A 13,447-nucleotide genomic window follows, 5' to 3' on the forward strand; every position below is an offset into this window, starting at 1 on the left:
TTTTACTCGGGTATATCAGTTATAGAATTCTAGTTGCTAATGCAGAAAACTAGAAAATAAAGATGAAAGAAAGTCATCACTTTCCCTACTCAGGGATTTCTAATACAAATAATTGGTTATCAACTAGCACCACTTGCCTGAGGAGGCATGTATTGTATTTGTTGTTCCAGAAAATCTTACACAGGGATGTAGATGACATTTCTGTGCGTTATCAGTTCAACTTAGCACTGCTCAAAAGTAGTATACTATATAGGTCAAATACAAAGAAGCAGAGGTCTCCATGCTAAGACAATTCATCTTCTAGGAGTCATACAATGACCTGCCAGGTATTAAGCAGCAGCTGCCTTCAGCTCAGGTCATGAACCCAGCGTCCTGGGATCGAGTCCCACATCGGGCTCCTTGCTCGGCAGGGAGCCTGCTTCTCCCTCTGCCTCTGCCTGCCATTCTATCTGCCTGTGCTCACTCGTTCTCTCTCTCTCTCTCTCTGACAAATAAATAAATAAAATCTTAAAAAAAAACCAAAAAAACAAAACAAAAAAAACAATGACCTGCCAGGTATATACTCTATAGCTTTGTACCAAACAGAACTTAAATAAGGATGAAAGCTAAAATCATAACTGGCACAGGTACTGTAAAGTACATAACACACAGTTAAATTCGCAGTGGCATTTGTGAATATATATGACTTGGATGAAGCTCTTTAAAAAATATTTATGCATATTCATTTTACCATGTCAAAATAAATTACCTTCATTTTGGGTGTTTTAGGAGACAGAAGTTGTTGAGATCTCTATCAAGTATACTCTAGAAAAAGACTGAATAGTGAACTGTGCCCTATATTTAAAAAATACTATTTAGTCTACCTTGTAACTTATACGTAAGTATATAACATAATTTTAAACTGGTTTGTTGATGTTTCACTTGGCTTATAGGCATTGTGTATACTTGGTTTAAAGTTCTAAAAATTAATTTTTAGATTAAAAATGTTCTGAATAACTGAAGAATTCATAATATACATAAAACAGATTCTTATTCTTGACTGCTCATTAAAATTATTTAGGAAGCTGTAAAATATCCACCGTCTTTCCCTCTCTTACCTCCTCCCAAACAATTCAATCTAAAAACCATCAGGCTATAGTAGGCAAAATAGGTGTCTATGTAGGGTGGGATTAGAGAGGGACAAACTCTTGGTTTCAGTTCAGGTCCATGACTCAGGGTCAGAAGACAAAGCCCTGCATCAGATCCCTCTGCTCGAGTGCTCTTTCTCTCTCTCTCCCTCATTCACACAACCATACAAATAAATAAATAAAATCTTCTTAAAATATATATATTTAAGAATAATGGGAGCCAGTTTTCTGTTAGGGAGTTACAAATATAGAAAGGAAGAGAACTGGAATGGTTTCTAATATCTACAAAGGCAGAAATATAGATGCAAATGTGTATGTACACATACATACATCTAATCCTTGGCTCTGTGGCTCTGTCTACTGAGAAGACCTAGAAGGAATAATGAGCACATCTAGTACCCACAGTTTGATTTCTAAATACCATTCTCCACTGAAAGGAAATGGAGCTCCTTGGAGAAATGGCTTGGTTCCAAGAATAGGGAAAGGGAAAGTATAGTTGAGCCTGGAACATCTTTAGTAAGGAAGTATTTGAAGATTACTGGGGTCATGTCACATGGACATAGAAGCCGGGCTTAAGTGTCAGAAGCCAGCCTGAAGTGGTTTCTATTAGCCAAATCTGGGACAATATGAACATCCAAATAAATGGTAATGACCTAAAAACCTAGTGAATAAAAGAGAAAATGAAAGTTTGATGAGGAATAGGATATTTGCATAGTCTCAAGTTTCTTCCCCACAAATTAATTAGAAAGGTGAAGAGAATGGAGAAGACTTGCAGAAAACTTATCAAGTGATTAAAGTTATACTTTATGAAAGACAACTTTAGTACCAGCATAGAAGTATGGTATCCAAACATTATAGCTGATGTACCTCCATACTAAAAATATTTTAAATATGCATCTTTATATATACACACACACACATATGTATGTATATATATGAAGTTACATATACTACAGTATTTACATTATTTACATTATAAGATGGGTAAGAAATTGAAGTGGGAAGCTATATAGAATTAAGTTGATTTTATTACTTATCTTGTCTATTTCTTAGGGTGCAAACACTTCATTTTGGAGGCCTCTAGTAAAAAGAATGGGTAAAATAGATGAGTATGGCAGATTTACTAAGATAGTTTTCAAAATAGGAGAAACTGATAGAATGAGGAAAAAGTAAGACACTGAATCAAGGCAGAAGCAATGGAGGAAAGGAACAAAGAGCACACTGGAGACACAATTAAGGAAGAAAACTTGAAGGACTCAGGAAGTGACTTTCTCTATGAGACAAGGATTAGAAAGGCTTGAAGATAATTCCAGTTATTTGGCTTGGATGAATAGATGGGATAGAGAGAGGAGAAAAAGTAAGAGATAGGTGAAGAGGAGGATTAAGAATAAAATGTATTGCTTTTCCAGGCACACAGCACTCATTAATGATGCTATTATCACAACAGAGTAAAGAGCAGAAAGAAAAATACTAATGCATGGTGACAGGTAGCAATGAACTAGCTTCACTGAACATAAACCCAATACACTGACCAGATAGCTGATGTATTAGTCAAATATCTTTGAAGCACAGCTTATAGGAGAAGGTATGTTTTGTGCATGTCTGTTTCCGTGTGTTTCTATGTGTGTGAATTTGCTTCCATGTAAGCATGTGTATAGGTATGTATCTGTGTCTATGTAGTCCTTTTTCATGAAAACAAAAGTGAACTAACTAGGTTTATAATGGGTTGATAAGGGAGAGAAAGTCTTATCATGCATACTTCATGGGTTTGGATAGAATAAAAAGTCATTCTATATAGAAATATTGAATGATAATGTTATCATACCCCAAACTAATATGTTATATATAATCAACTATTTCTCAACTAGAAAAACATTATCATACTTTTAGGTAAATTGTTATTAAGTCAATATTAAAACTAACTATAAGTAGGTATATTTTATCATGTACTAAAACATTAAATTATGGGTTATTATATGATGAATATTCTTAAGACTTCAGTGGAATTTCCATAAAAGTAATAAGCAGGATTTCTGACAGAAGGTTTTTGCCCTCATAAAACCCATAGCAATAAATCTGTTACTTGAAAGACAAAGACATGAGAATATACACAGCAATATTTTAGAGTTTCCCCTGCTACATAAAATTTGGAAACAATATTAACAGTTAAATTAATATTTAAAGTGCAATGCATTTTCAAGCACATATTCAGCTATATACCCTCACCTTGTAGTTTATCTAAAATTCTAAGCAAAATAAATAATTTCTTATATGGGAGTTGAATTTTCATAATAAAGTTGAGACTTCTTGGACTTAATCCTGATTATCACAGAGAAAGGAGGTTGGATATGTGATTTTATGGTCATCACAATTTTACACATTTACTTCCTCCCACCTAAATTTATTAGCAACTGATTCACTTCCCTTCTCCAGGCAATAACTATTTCTATCTTACTTTTCATATCATTAAAATATATGATCACGGCAAACATACACTGTATTATCTAACAAATAATACTCCACCAAATCCAACAGAAGAAAATGAAGGACAAGCAACATATATTAACTTCCACTGTGGGTTTCTTTTAGGTCCTAAGATGATACTAATTTTGGCTCAGATGTTAATAATATTTTAATATTAATATGTAACTGATTTCTTAATTTAAAATGGTTTCTGAAGCAATTCACTGAATTATAAAGCATGACATTATATCCATCAATGCTTTCTTCTTAGGACCCAAACTGGCAAACATCTTTCAAAGGAAAATTTAAACAGAAATCTACTACGTGCTGGTCAAGAATGGAAGTCTTCAAAAGTGAACAAAACAAAATGGACGCAACACAAATATTCAAGGAAACAAAGTAAGTTTCCAGCTTAACTACTACAATAAATTTAACTTTTTTATTGGAAAAAAATATAAGCATACAATAGTCATGTTGGTATGATAAAAATACAAATCCACTTCACTGCTGTAAACCTTACAGTAAAATGCTGTGACAGTCCAGAGATTAGATACCATAATTAGATGAAATTTTGACCAAGTTGGGTGTTTATATCTGGTATTCAATCAGAGGCCAGAATACAGAAAATACAATGCAAGTTTTCTAACAATGAGCCTCCATAATGGATTTCCATCAGAGTACAAAGACCTATTGTCTTGTAAAGAGGGAAAAAACAAAAACAAAAATAAAAATATCTTATCCTTCTCAATGGCTACTGGCATTCTAGTGCATTACATAATGTATGATATACTCCTAACATATGTGAAATAGGACCCCTTTACTATATAACTTAAAGCCATTCTTTAAAAATTGAATAAATGGGGCTGATTGGAGAGGCAAGATGGTGGAGGAGTAGCAGACTGAAATGACATCAGGTCCCAGGAGTTCAGCTAGATAGTTATCAAACCATTCCAAACACCTACAAACTCAAGAGATATCAAAGAGAAGAAGAGCAGCAATTCTAGGAACAGAAAATTGACCACTTTCTGAAAGACAGGATGTGCTGAGAAGTGAATCCGAAGGATGGGAAGACAGATTGTGGGGGAGGGGCCAGCTCCCGGCAAGCAGCAGAGCTGTGGAGAACAAAATCCGAACTTTTAAAAGTCTGCTCCACTGAGGGACATCGCTCCATAGCCTAAGCGAGGTGGAGCCCTCGCAGGGACACTGTGGTCTCAGGACCCACGGTTCACTGAAAGATCAGGGGTATCTGATTGTGAGAGCTCCCAGGTATCACAGCAGGGAAGCAGACTACAGAGACAGAGCCGGAGAGTGAGCTTTCAGCTCGGTGTTACCTTAAACCATGATCCAAGGCACAGTCGGATCACTGCTCTTTGAGTAAGGATCCCACAAGTGGCAGATCCAGGGAAACTCACCTTCCTCCTCTGCAGGCAGGAATCTACTGGATTTGGAGACTGCCAATGGGGCTGTGTGCCAGAGACAGAAACTCTTGGTCACCGGCCAGGTGAGCCCAGAGCGTGGCCGGAAATCAGGGAGATAGAGGAGTGATTGACTGCTTATCTCCGAGGGCGCACTGAGGAGTGAGGCCCCGAGCTCTCGGCTCCTCTGGGCCAGAGACTGGGAGGCCACCATTTTCATTCCAGAGCTCTACAGAAAGTGTTCAGGGAACAAAAACTCCTGAGCGTGAACTCAAGCAGATTTATTAGCCTGGCCCCTGGCAAAGGCGGTACAATTCCGCCCTGGGTAAAGACAACTGAGAATCACTACAACAGGCCTCTGGCCAGAAGATCAGCAAGAATATCCAGCCATGACAAAGCTCACCAATCAAGGAGAACAGCTGAACTCCAGAGCTAGGGGAAAGCAATGCCTGGAATTCATGGCTTTCACCCCATGATCCTTTAATCTTGCGAAATTAAATTAAAATTTAATTTTTTTTCCTTACTCTAATTTTCTTTTCCTCTTCCCTCTCTTAACATTTTTTAACTAGTTCATCTTAACAATACCTTTCTAAAAAAAATCTTTTTAAACCTTCATTATTATAGTCATATTTTATCCTTCATTGTACTTAACCTTATTTTTTGTATACATATAAGATTTTTTGTTTTCCTAAAAAATTTTGGGATACAATTTCTTCTAATAGATCAAAATATACCCTAAATCAAGCACAGGGCTTTAGTCTAGAATCCAGCCTGAGCACATTCTCTCCCCCTTTTTTTTTTTCTTCTTCTTTCTAGTTCCAACCAACCTATCAATTCCTTTTTTAGAATGTTTTTTAATTTTCATCTTTAAACTCATATTCTATCCCTTCATCATATTTACCCTTATTTTTGTATATAAATAAGTTTTTAGTTCTTTAATCTTTTGGGAGGCAGTTTCTTCTAAGAGACCAAAATACACCCAAAATCAAGTGGGTGTCTATGTTCTATTCACCAGTCTAATATATATAGATATATATTTTTTTAAAATTATATATATATATATATATTTACAGACACACACACACACACACACACACACACACACACATATGTATGTATTTTTTAAAAATTTCTCCCCCCAGTTTGGGGTCTCTTCTGATTGGGTTACTATACATTTTTCTGGGGTCTCTGCCACCCTTTTAGTATTTTATTCTCTCGTTCATATATTCTTATCTGGATAAAATGACAAGGTGGAGAAACTCACCACAAAAAAAAACAAAAAAAAACAAAAAAAAAAACTAGAGGCAGTACTGACAGCTAGGGACCTAATCAATATAGACATTGGTAACATGTCAGATCTATAGTTCAGAATGACGATTCGCAAGGGGCTAGCTGGGGTCAAAAGAGGCATGGAGGATATTAGAGAAACACTATCTGGAGAAATAAAATCCCTTTCTGGGTAAAAAAAAGAACTAAAATCTAACCAACCTGAAGTCAAAAAAGGTATTAATGAGGTGCAATCAAGAATGGAAGTTCTTACTGCTAGGATAAATGAGGCAGAAGAGAATTAGTGATAGAGAAGACCAAATGATGGGGAATAAAGAAGCTGAGCAAAAGAGAGACAAACTACTAGGTCACCACGGCAGAATTCAAGAGATAAGTGATACCATACAACGAAACAACATTAGAATAATTGAGATTCCAGAAGAAGAAGAAAGAGAGAGAGGGGCAGAAGATACACTGGAGCAAATTACAATAGAGAATTTCCCTAATATGGCGAAGGAAACAAGCATCAAGATCCAGGAGGCACAGAGAATGCCCCTCAAAATCAATAAAAATAGGTCCATACCCTGTCACCTAATAGTAAAACTTACTAGCCTTAGTGACAAAGAGAAAATCCTGAAAGCAGCTTGGGTCAAGAAGTCTATAACATACCATCGTAGAAATATTAGATTGGCAGCAGACTTATCCACAGAAACCTGGCAGGCCAGAAAGAAATTGGCATGATATATTCAGAGCACTACATGAGAAAAGTATGCAGCCAAGAATACTATATCCAGCTAGGTTATCATTGAAAATAGAAGGAAAGATAAAAAGCTTCCAGAAAAAACAAAAGTTAAAAGAATTTGTAAACACTAAACCAGCCCTACAAGAAATACTGAAAGGCATCCTCTATGCAAACAGAGAGCCTAAAAGTAGTAGACCAGAAAGGAACAGAGAAATATACAGTAATAGTCACCTTACAGGCAATACAATGGCACTAAATTCACATCTTTCTATAGTTACCCTGAATGTAAATGGGCTAAATGCCCCAATCAAAAGACACAGGGTATCAGAATGGATAAAAAAACAAAATCCATCAATATACTATCTACAAGAAATTCACTTTAGACCTAAAGACACCTCCAGATTTTAAGGGGGGGGGACAATTTATCATGCTAATGGACATCAAAGAAAGCTTGGGTGGCAATGCTTGTATCAGATAAATTAGATTTTAAGACAAAGACTATAATAAGAGATGAGGAAGGACATTATATCATACTCAAAGGGTCTGTCCAACAAGAAGATCTAACAATGGGGCACTTGGGTGGCTCAGTGGGTTAAGCCTCTGCCTTCGGCTCAGATCATGATCCCAGGGTCCTGGGATCAAGCCCTGCATTGGGCTCTCTGCTAAGCCTGCTTCCCTTCCTCTCTCTGCCTGCCTCTCTGCCTACTAGTGATCTCTGTGAAATAATTAAGTAAAATCTTAAAAAAAAAAAAAAAAAAGAAGATCTAACCATTTTAAATATCTATGCCCCTCACATGGGAGCAGGCAACTACATGAACCAATTGATAAAATCAAAGAAACACATCGACAATAATACAATAATAGTAGGGGAAAGATCAACAAGGAAATAAAGGATTTAAATGACACAGTGGACCAGATGGACATCACAGATATATTCAGAACATTCCATCCCAAAGCCAACAGAATACACATTCTTCTCTAGTGCACCTGGAACATTCTCCAGAATAGATCACATCCTGGGTCACAAATCAGGTCTCAACCAGTACCAAAAGATAGGGATCAATCCCTGCATATTTTCAGGCCACAACGCTCTGAAGCTAGAACTCAATCACAAGAGGAAATTTGGAAAGAACCCAAATACATGGAGACTAAACAGCATCCTACAAAAAAACTGAAGGGGTCAACCAGGAAATTAAAGAAAATTTGAAAAAATCATAGAAAGAAATGATAATGAAAACACAATTGTTCAAAATCTGTGGGACACAGCAAAGGCAGTCCTGAGAAGAAAGTATATAGCCATACAAGCCTTTCTCAAGAAATAAGAAAGGTTTTAAGCATACAACCTAACCCTAACACCTAAAGGAGCTGGAGAAAGAACAGCAAAGAAAGCCTAAACCCAGCAGGAGAAGAGAAATCATAAAGATCAGAGTGGAAATCAATGAAATAGAAACCAAAAGAACAGTAGAACAAATCAACAAAACTAGAAGCTGGTTCTTTGAAAGAATTAATAAGACTTATAGACCCCTGGCCAGACCTATCAAAAAGAAAAGAGAAAGGACCCAAATAAATAAAATTATGAATGACAGAGGAGAGATCAGAACGAACACCATAGAAATATAAACAATTAAAACATATATTGATCAACTCTACTCCAGCAAATCTGATAATCTGGAAGAAATGAATGCATTCCTAGAGATATATAAACTACCAAAACTGAACCACGGAGAAACAGAAAACCTGAACAGACCCATAACCAGTAAGGAGATTGAAGCAGTCATCAAACATCTCCCAACAAACAAGAGCCCAGAGCAAGATGGTTTCCCAGGTAATTCTGCCAAACATTTAAAGAATTAATACCTGTTCTCCTGAAACTGTTCCAAAAAAATAGAAATGTAAGGAAAACTGCCAAACTCATTTTATGAGGCCAGCATTACCTTGACCCCAAAACCAAAGACCCCATCAAAAAAGAAAAATTACAGACCAATATCCTTGATGGGCACAGACACAAAAATTCTCTCTAAAATACTAGCCAATAGGATCCAACAGTATATTAAAAGGATTATTCACCACGACCAACGGCTGCAAGGTTGGTTCAACAACCACAAATCAATCATGATCCGAAACATGCATCTGAATGTTTATAGCAGCAATGTCCACAATAGCCAAACTATGGAAAGAACTTGGGTGTCCATCAACAGATAAATGGATAAAGAAGATGTGGCATATATATATACAATGGAATACTATGCAGCCATCAAAAGAGATTAAATCTTGCCAGTTGCAATGATGTGGATGGAACTAGAGGGTATTATGCTAAGCAAAGTAAGTCAATCAGAGAAAGACATTTATCATATGATCTCCCTGATATGAGGAATTTAAGAGGCAAAGTGAGGGGCTTGAGGGGTAGGGAAGGAAAAAATGAAACATGTTGGGATCAGGAGGGAGACAAACCATAAGAGACTCTTAATCTCACAAAATAAACTGAGGGTTGCTGTGGGGAGGGGGGTATGGAGAGGGTGGTTGGTTATGGACATTGGGGAGGGTATGTGATATGGTGAGTGCTGTGAAGTGTGTAAGCCTGACAATTGACAGAACTGTACCCCAGGGGCAAATAATACATTATATGTTAATAAAATAATTAAATAAAAAAAAGAAAAGAAAATTGAATAAACAATACACATTTATAGTAGTACAGAACCTTTTCATAAGAATGTATGCAAAAAAGTATATTCATAAAGGGCAATAAATCCTTTAAAAGATGCTTTCCTAATTTGCCTGTTGAGGGTAGGAAGACACTCCACACAAGAAATGTGTTAGAAAAATCGTATTATACCACAAGGAGTCCAATAAGACAACTCTCTAAGATCTATAATACAACCACTATTTTTAAAATTTTTAAATACAATTTATGTAAAGCATTTTTTTAATCATGCAATAGCTTTTATTATTAAAATCTGGGTCTTAGTAAAATGCCTGGAAAATAATTTTTGATACATTTAAAATCTTGGGCAAAAATGTTTGGTTAGTAAATAAAATGCACATTATTTTCTATTTTAATAATCATTATACAAGTCTGTAAAACTTTATTTTTTTTTTTTTAAGATTTTATTTATTTGACAGAGAGAGATCACAAGTAGGCAGAGAGGCAGGCAGAGAGAGTGAGAGGGAAGCAGGGTCCCTGCTGAGCAGAGAGCCTGATGCGGGACTGGATCCCAGGACCCTGAGATCACGACCTGAGCCAAAGGCAGTGGCCCAACCCACTGAGCCACCCAGGCACCCCTGTAAAACTTTTTAATAAAGTTGATTAAAGAATGCTTTAAATGGTTTTTTTTTTAATAACCAAATGTTTTTCTGCAGTTTTTCATAAGTAAATTTTTACAGATGGCCTCTGTGGTAACCTAGGTAATCATTTTAACTTAAAAAATATGTATTTAGAGTTTTTTGTTTTTCTTGCAAGAACTTATATTTTATTAAAAGGTAAAACTGCAAACATTTATACACACTCCCATTATGCCTTTGGGGTTACTCATGATTCGGTATGTTCTGAAATTCACTGAAAAGTGAATTTCTATCCTTTGGAGGATCTCAAATTAAAAATGGATCATTCATTAATGAATTACTAGACTCAATCCACAAACCATTCTCCTTGGCCATTATCAAGGTTCTTGAATATTCAAAATTAGACTTAAAATCTAAAGGCAACAATTTGGCCAAAAAAAACAAAGACACATATGCATATACACACATTTGATTCCACCATCCGAAAGGAATTCAATATCAATTTTAACTAACTCTAGGACTGACAAATGTATTTAAATGGCATTTGAGAAAGACGGTTTCATGTCCCTGGATAGATAGCTGATTTCCATTGTCTACTTAAGGAAGAACAATGTGATTAACCTATAGCTGACCAGAATATCTTAGTTCAAATACATTCAATATTTTTGTCAAATGAGTTAAAGTACCAGGAGTCTAACTATTCACAGACTTTAAAGAAATAATAATCTTAAACTGTATATTACTACAATTTGAGATTATAGTGTTGATATTCAAAAAATATAACTTCAGTAATTTTTGGAGATAAAATATTAAACAACCTTATTCTTTTCACTTAGCTAAATAAATATAAAAAACAAGTTTTAGGTTATAAAAACTAGCTTTCTCAAAAATAGACGTCTCTTTTATTCCCCCCATATTCATGTCTTGCTTTTCTAATTCCACATAAGTGAAATCATATAGTATTTGTCTTTTTCTGACTTATTTCGTACCAATCTCAAAGAACAGATTTTATCAAACGTTTACAATACACTTAATGAGTCATCTACAAAATAAAATTGGATTTTATTGGTTATTCTGTTGACTCATATTTATATATATTAATATATATTTGTCAAAACAAATTTCTTATTACTCAAGGCAGAATTTCCTTGCCATTCCCTAGGTGTGGTAAATTAGCACAGGGTGACTTTCTTTGATGACTAGAACACTACTTAGTATGTTACATTAACTGGAAAGTATACAAAACAGCTAAAATATTTCAGAAGAAACTACTATAATTTAGTAAAGCTGTTTATTCCTTATTTTAAGCACTATAAAATCACCATCAGAAAATATTAGTGAAGTGCATTAGATTAAAATGTTGGTCATTCACAATTATAATTCTCTTTAAAGTTAGGAAGCTGATGGTATGATATGGCTATCAAAATGAAGTAAAACACTTCTTCTTATGGACTTTTTTTCTCCTTACCTTAGAAGATGAAGAATCACACTCCTGACATATCCATCCATAGCCTGTTTGTTTAGGAGACTTTTTCAAAGGGGGATCCAAACAGCCAAAATGGTAGCACAGTCTGCATTCATCACACCTGCAGGGTAAACAGATTTATGGTATATCTAAATAGTATTAAAAAAAACTATCTTTTTCAAAGACAAATGGCAACTTACTATACATTTCAACATGGTTAATTCTATGCTTAGTTCACAAAATTATTAAATGAATGTCTGTAACAAAGACAATCTAAACCTGAAATAAATGTTTTAGGAAAAAGCAAAATACAGGAATAAACTTAACAAAGTAAATATCATTTAGAACACTTTGATAGTAAAAATGTTAAGAACATGTGAATGAATGTACATGTATTGCCAAATGTGTTCAAAACTAACATAATTTCACTTTGAAATTCAAAAATTAATCATTTACCCATTAGCTTAAAAACATTTAATATAAGATACATATAATTCTAGATTATGAATTCAATCTAATACATTGTAATTACTTAAAAAAAACTTAAGGTGTAATCAATCCTATGCAATTTATACCTTATTATACCTTATCACTCTTCCTCCAAGTTAAGGTAGATTGTAAATGTATGGTCTAATGTTTACAGCATGCTAACACAACCTAGCAAAAAAACCATCCTAAGAATGTGGTATCATTTTTCTCAAATATAAATATTCTCAAAATTTACCTGTCACTTTCTCTCAATGCATTTGGGTTTTCAAAGTACTTCCTAGTACACCTTAAAGCTTATGAACAAATATTTTGATAGTGTCGTTGCCACCTATGATGTACAAAATCTAAGAAAACTATCATACCTATTCTTCGTTTCAGACAATCTCATCCTGCTGACAATGAAGAAAGATCTGCATTATTTCATTGTTTTGTAAAAAAAAAAAAAATTGCATCAGTTGGAAAAACAAGACCAAAATTTGACAGCAAATAACAAATATGTATACATGTTATAGAAAGGATTATATCCTCATTTTCTTTGTGCTCTTTTAACTTAAGATACTTTTCTTCAATCTATCAGATTCTCTTTGTATACGGTTTCTCTTACTGATTTAAACATTGAGAAATCCACAACTACGAAACCAAGAAAAAAATTTTATAATACATGTTATTACTTGAATAAGATATCAAATTACTATTCAGTAACCTTTATTAGCAAAAAGGGGGAAGGAACTAGTGCTATAAACCACACATAAAGAAGAACAATTGTTTTTCACAATAAAGGGGACTATAAACCTCCAGTTATATAAAAATTTCAAACATGCTACCAAATCCAATTGTCCAAAGACCCATTTTAGAAATCAAGAGTTTCAGAAAGTTAGCCAATTAGCCAAGTTATTCAGTTATAAAGAAATTTAAAACACAATACATCACAAGTTTATGCATTTCTTCCTCTAGAACTTTCTCTTTATGAATGAAATAAACTTATGTACTTTTCCAAAAACCTTTTTTTAGACTCAAGACACAGCCTTAGAAAAAACTGTCTACCATAATTCTAGCTACATGAAAAATAAAATCAAACAGGAATAACAGCATTTTATTTACTATGCCATTATAAATAAACCAAAGGATATTTAAAAGTCAAATTATTCAAATACCTGTTGTTCTAACATTAAGAAAAATTACAGATAACATATAGCTAACA

The 13,447-nt window shown here is 34.5% G+C and overlaps 1 protein-coding gene across 5 annotated transcripts in view; it reads right to left on the minus strand.

Moving 5' to 3' along the window:
- PHF14 (PHD finger protein 14) overlaps window positions 1-13,447 on the minus strand; it is a 170,767-nt gene that overhangs the window by 15,922 nt on the left and 141,398 nt on the right. Inside the window, exons 17-19 of one of the 5 annotated variants that reach the window (XM_032303975.1) lie at window positions 12,609-12,635; window positions 11,761-11,878; window positions 4,889-5,053 (exon numbers count right to left, since the gene is read on the minus strand). In XM_032303975.1, coding sequence (XP_032159866.1) covers window positions 4,907-5,053; window positions 11,761-11,878; window positions 12,609-12,635 — 292 coding nt within the window. In that variant the 3' untranslated portion in view covers window positions 4,889-4,906. Of the gene's footprint in view, window positions 1-4,888; window positions 5,054-11,760; window positions 11,879-12,608; window positions 12,639-13,447 lie in introns of those variants that run through there. The other 4 variants (XM_032303974.1, XM_032303977.1, XM_032303976.1 and 1 more) reach the window with 4 other exon arrangements.

The sequence above is a fragment of the Mustela erminea genome, chromosome 11, assembly GCF_009829155.1.
Source record: "Mustela erminea isolate mMusErm1 chromosome 11, mMusErm1.Pri, whole genome shotgun sequence".
Lineage (NCBI taxonomy): Eukaryota > Metazoa > Chordata > Mammalia > Carnivora > Mustelidae > Mustela > Mustela erminea.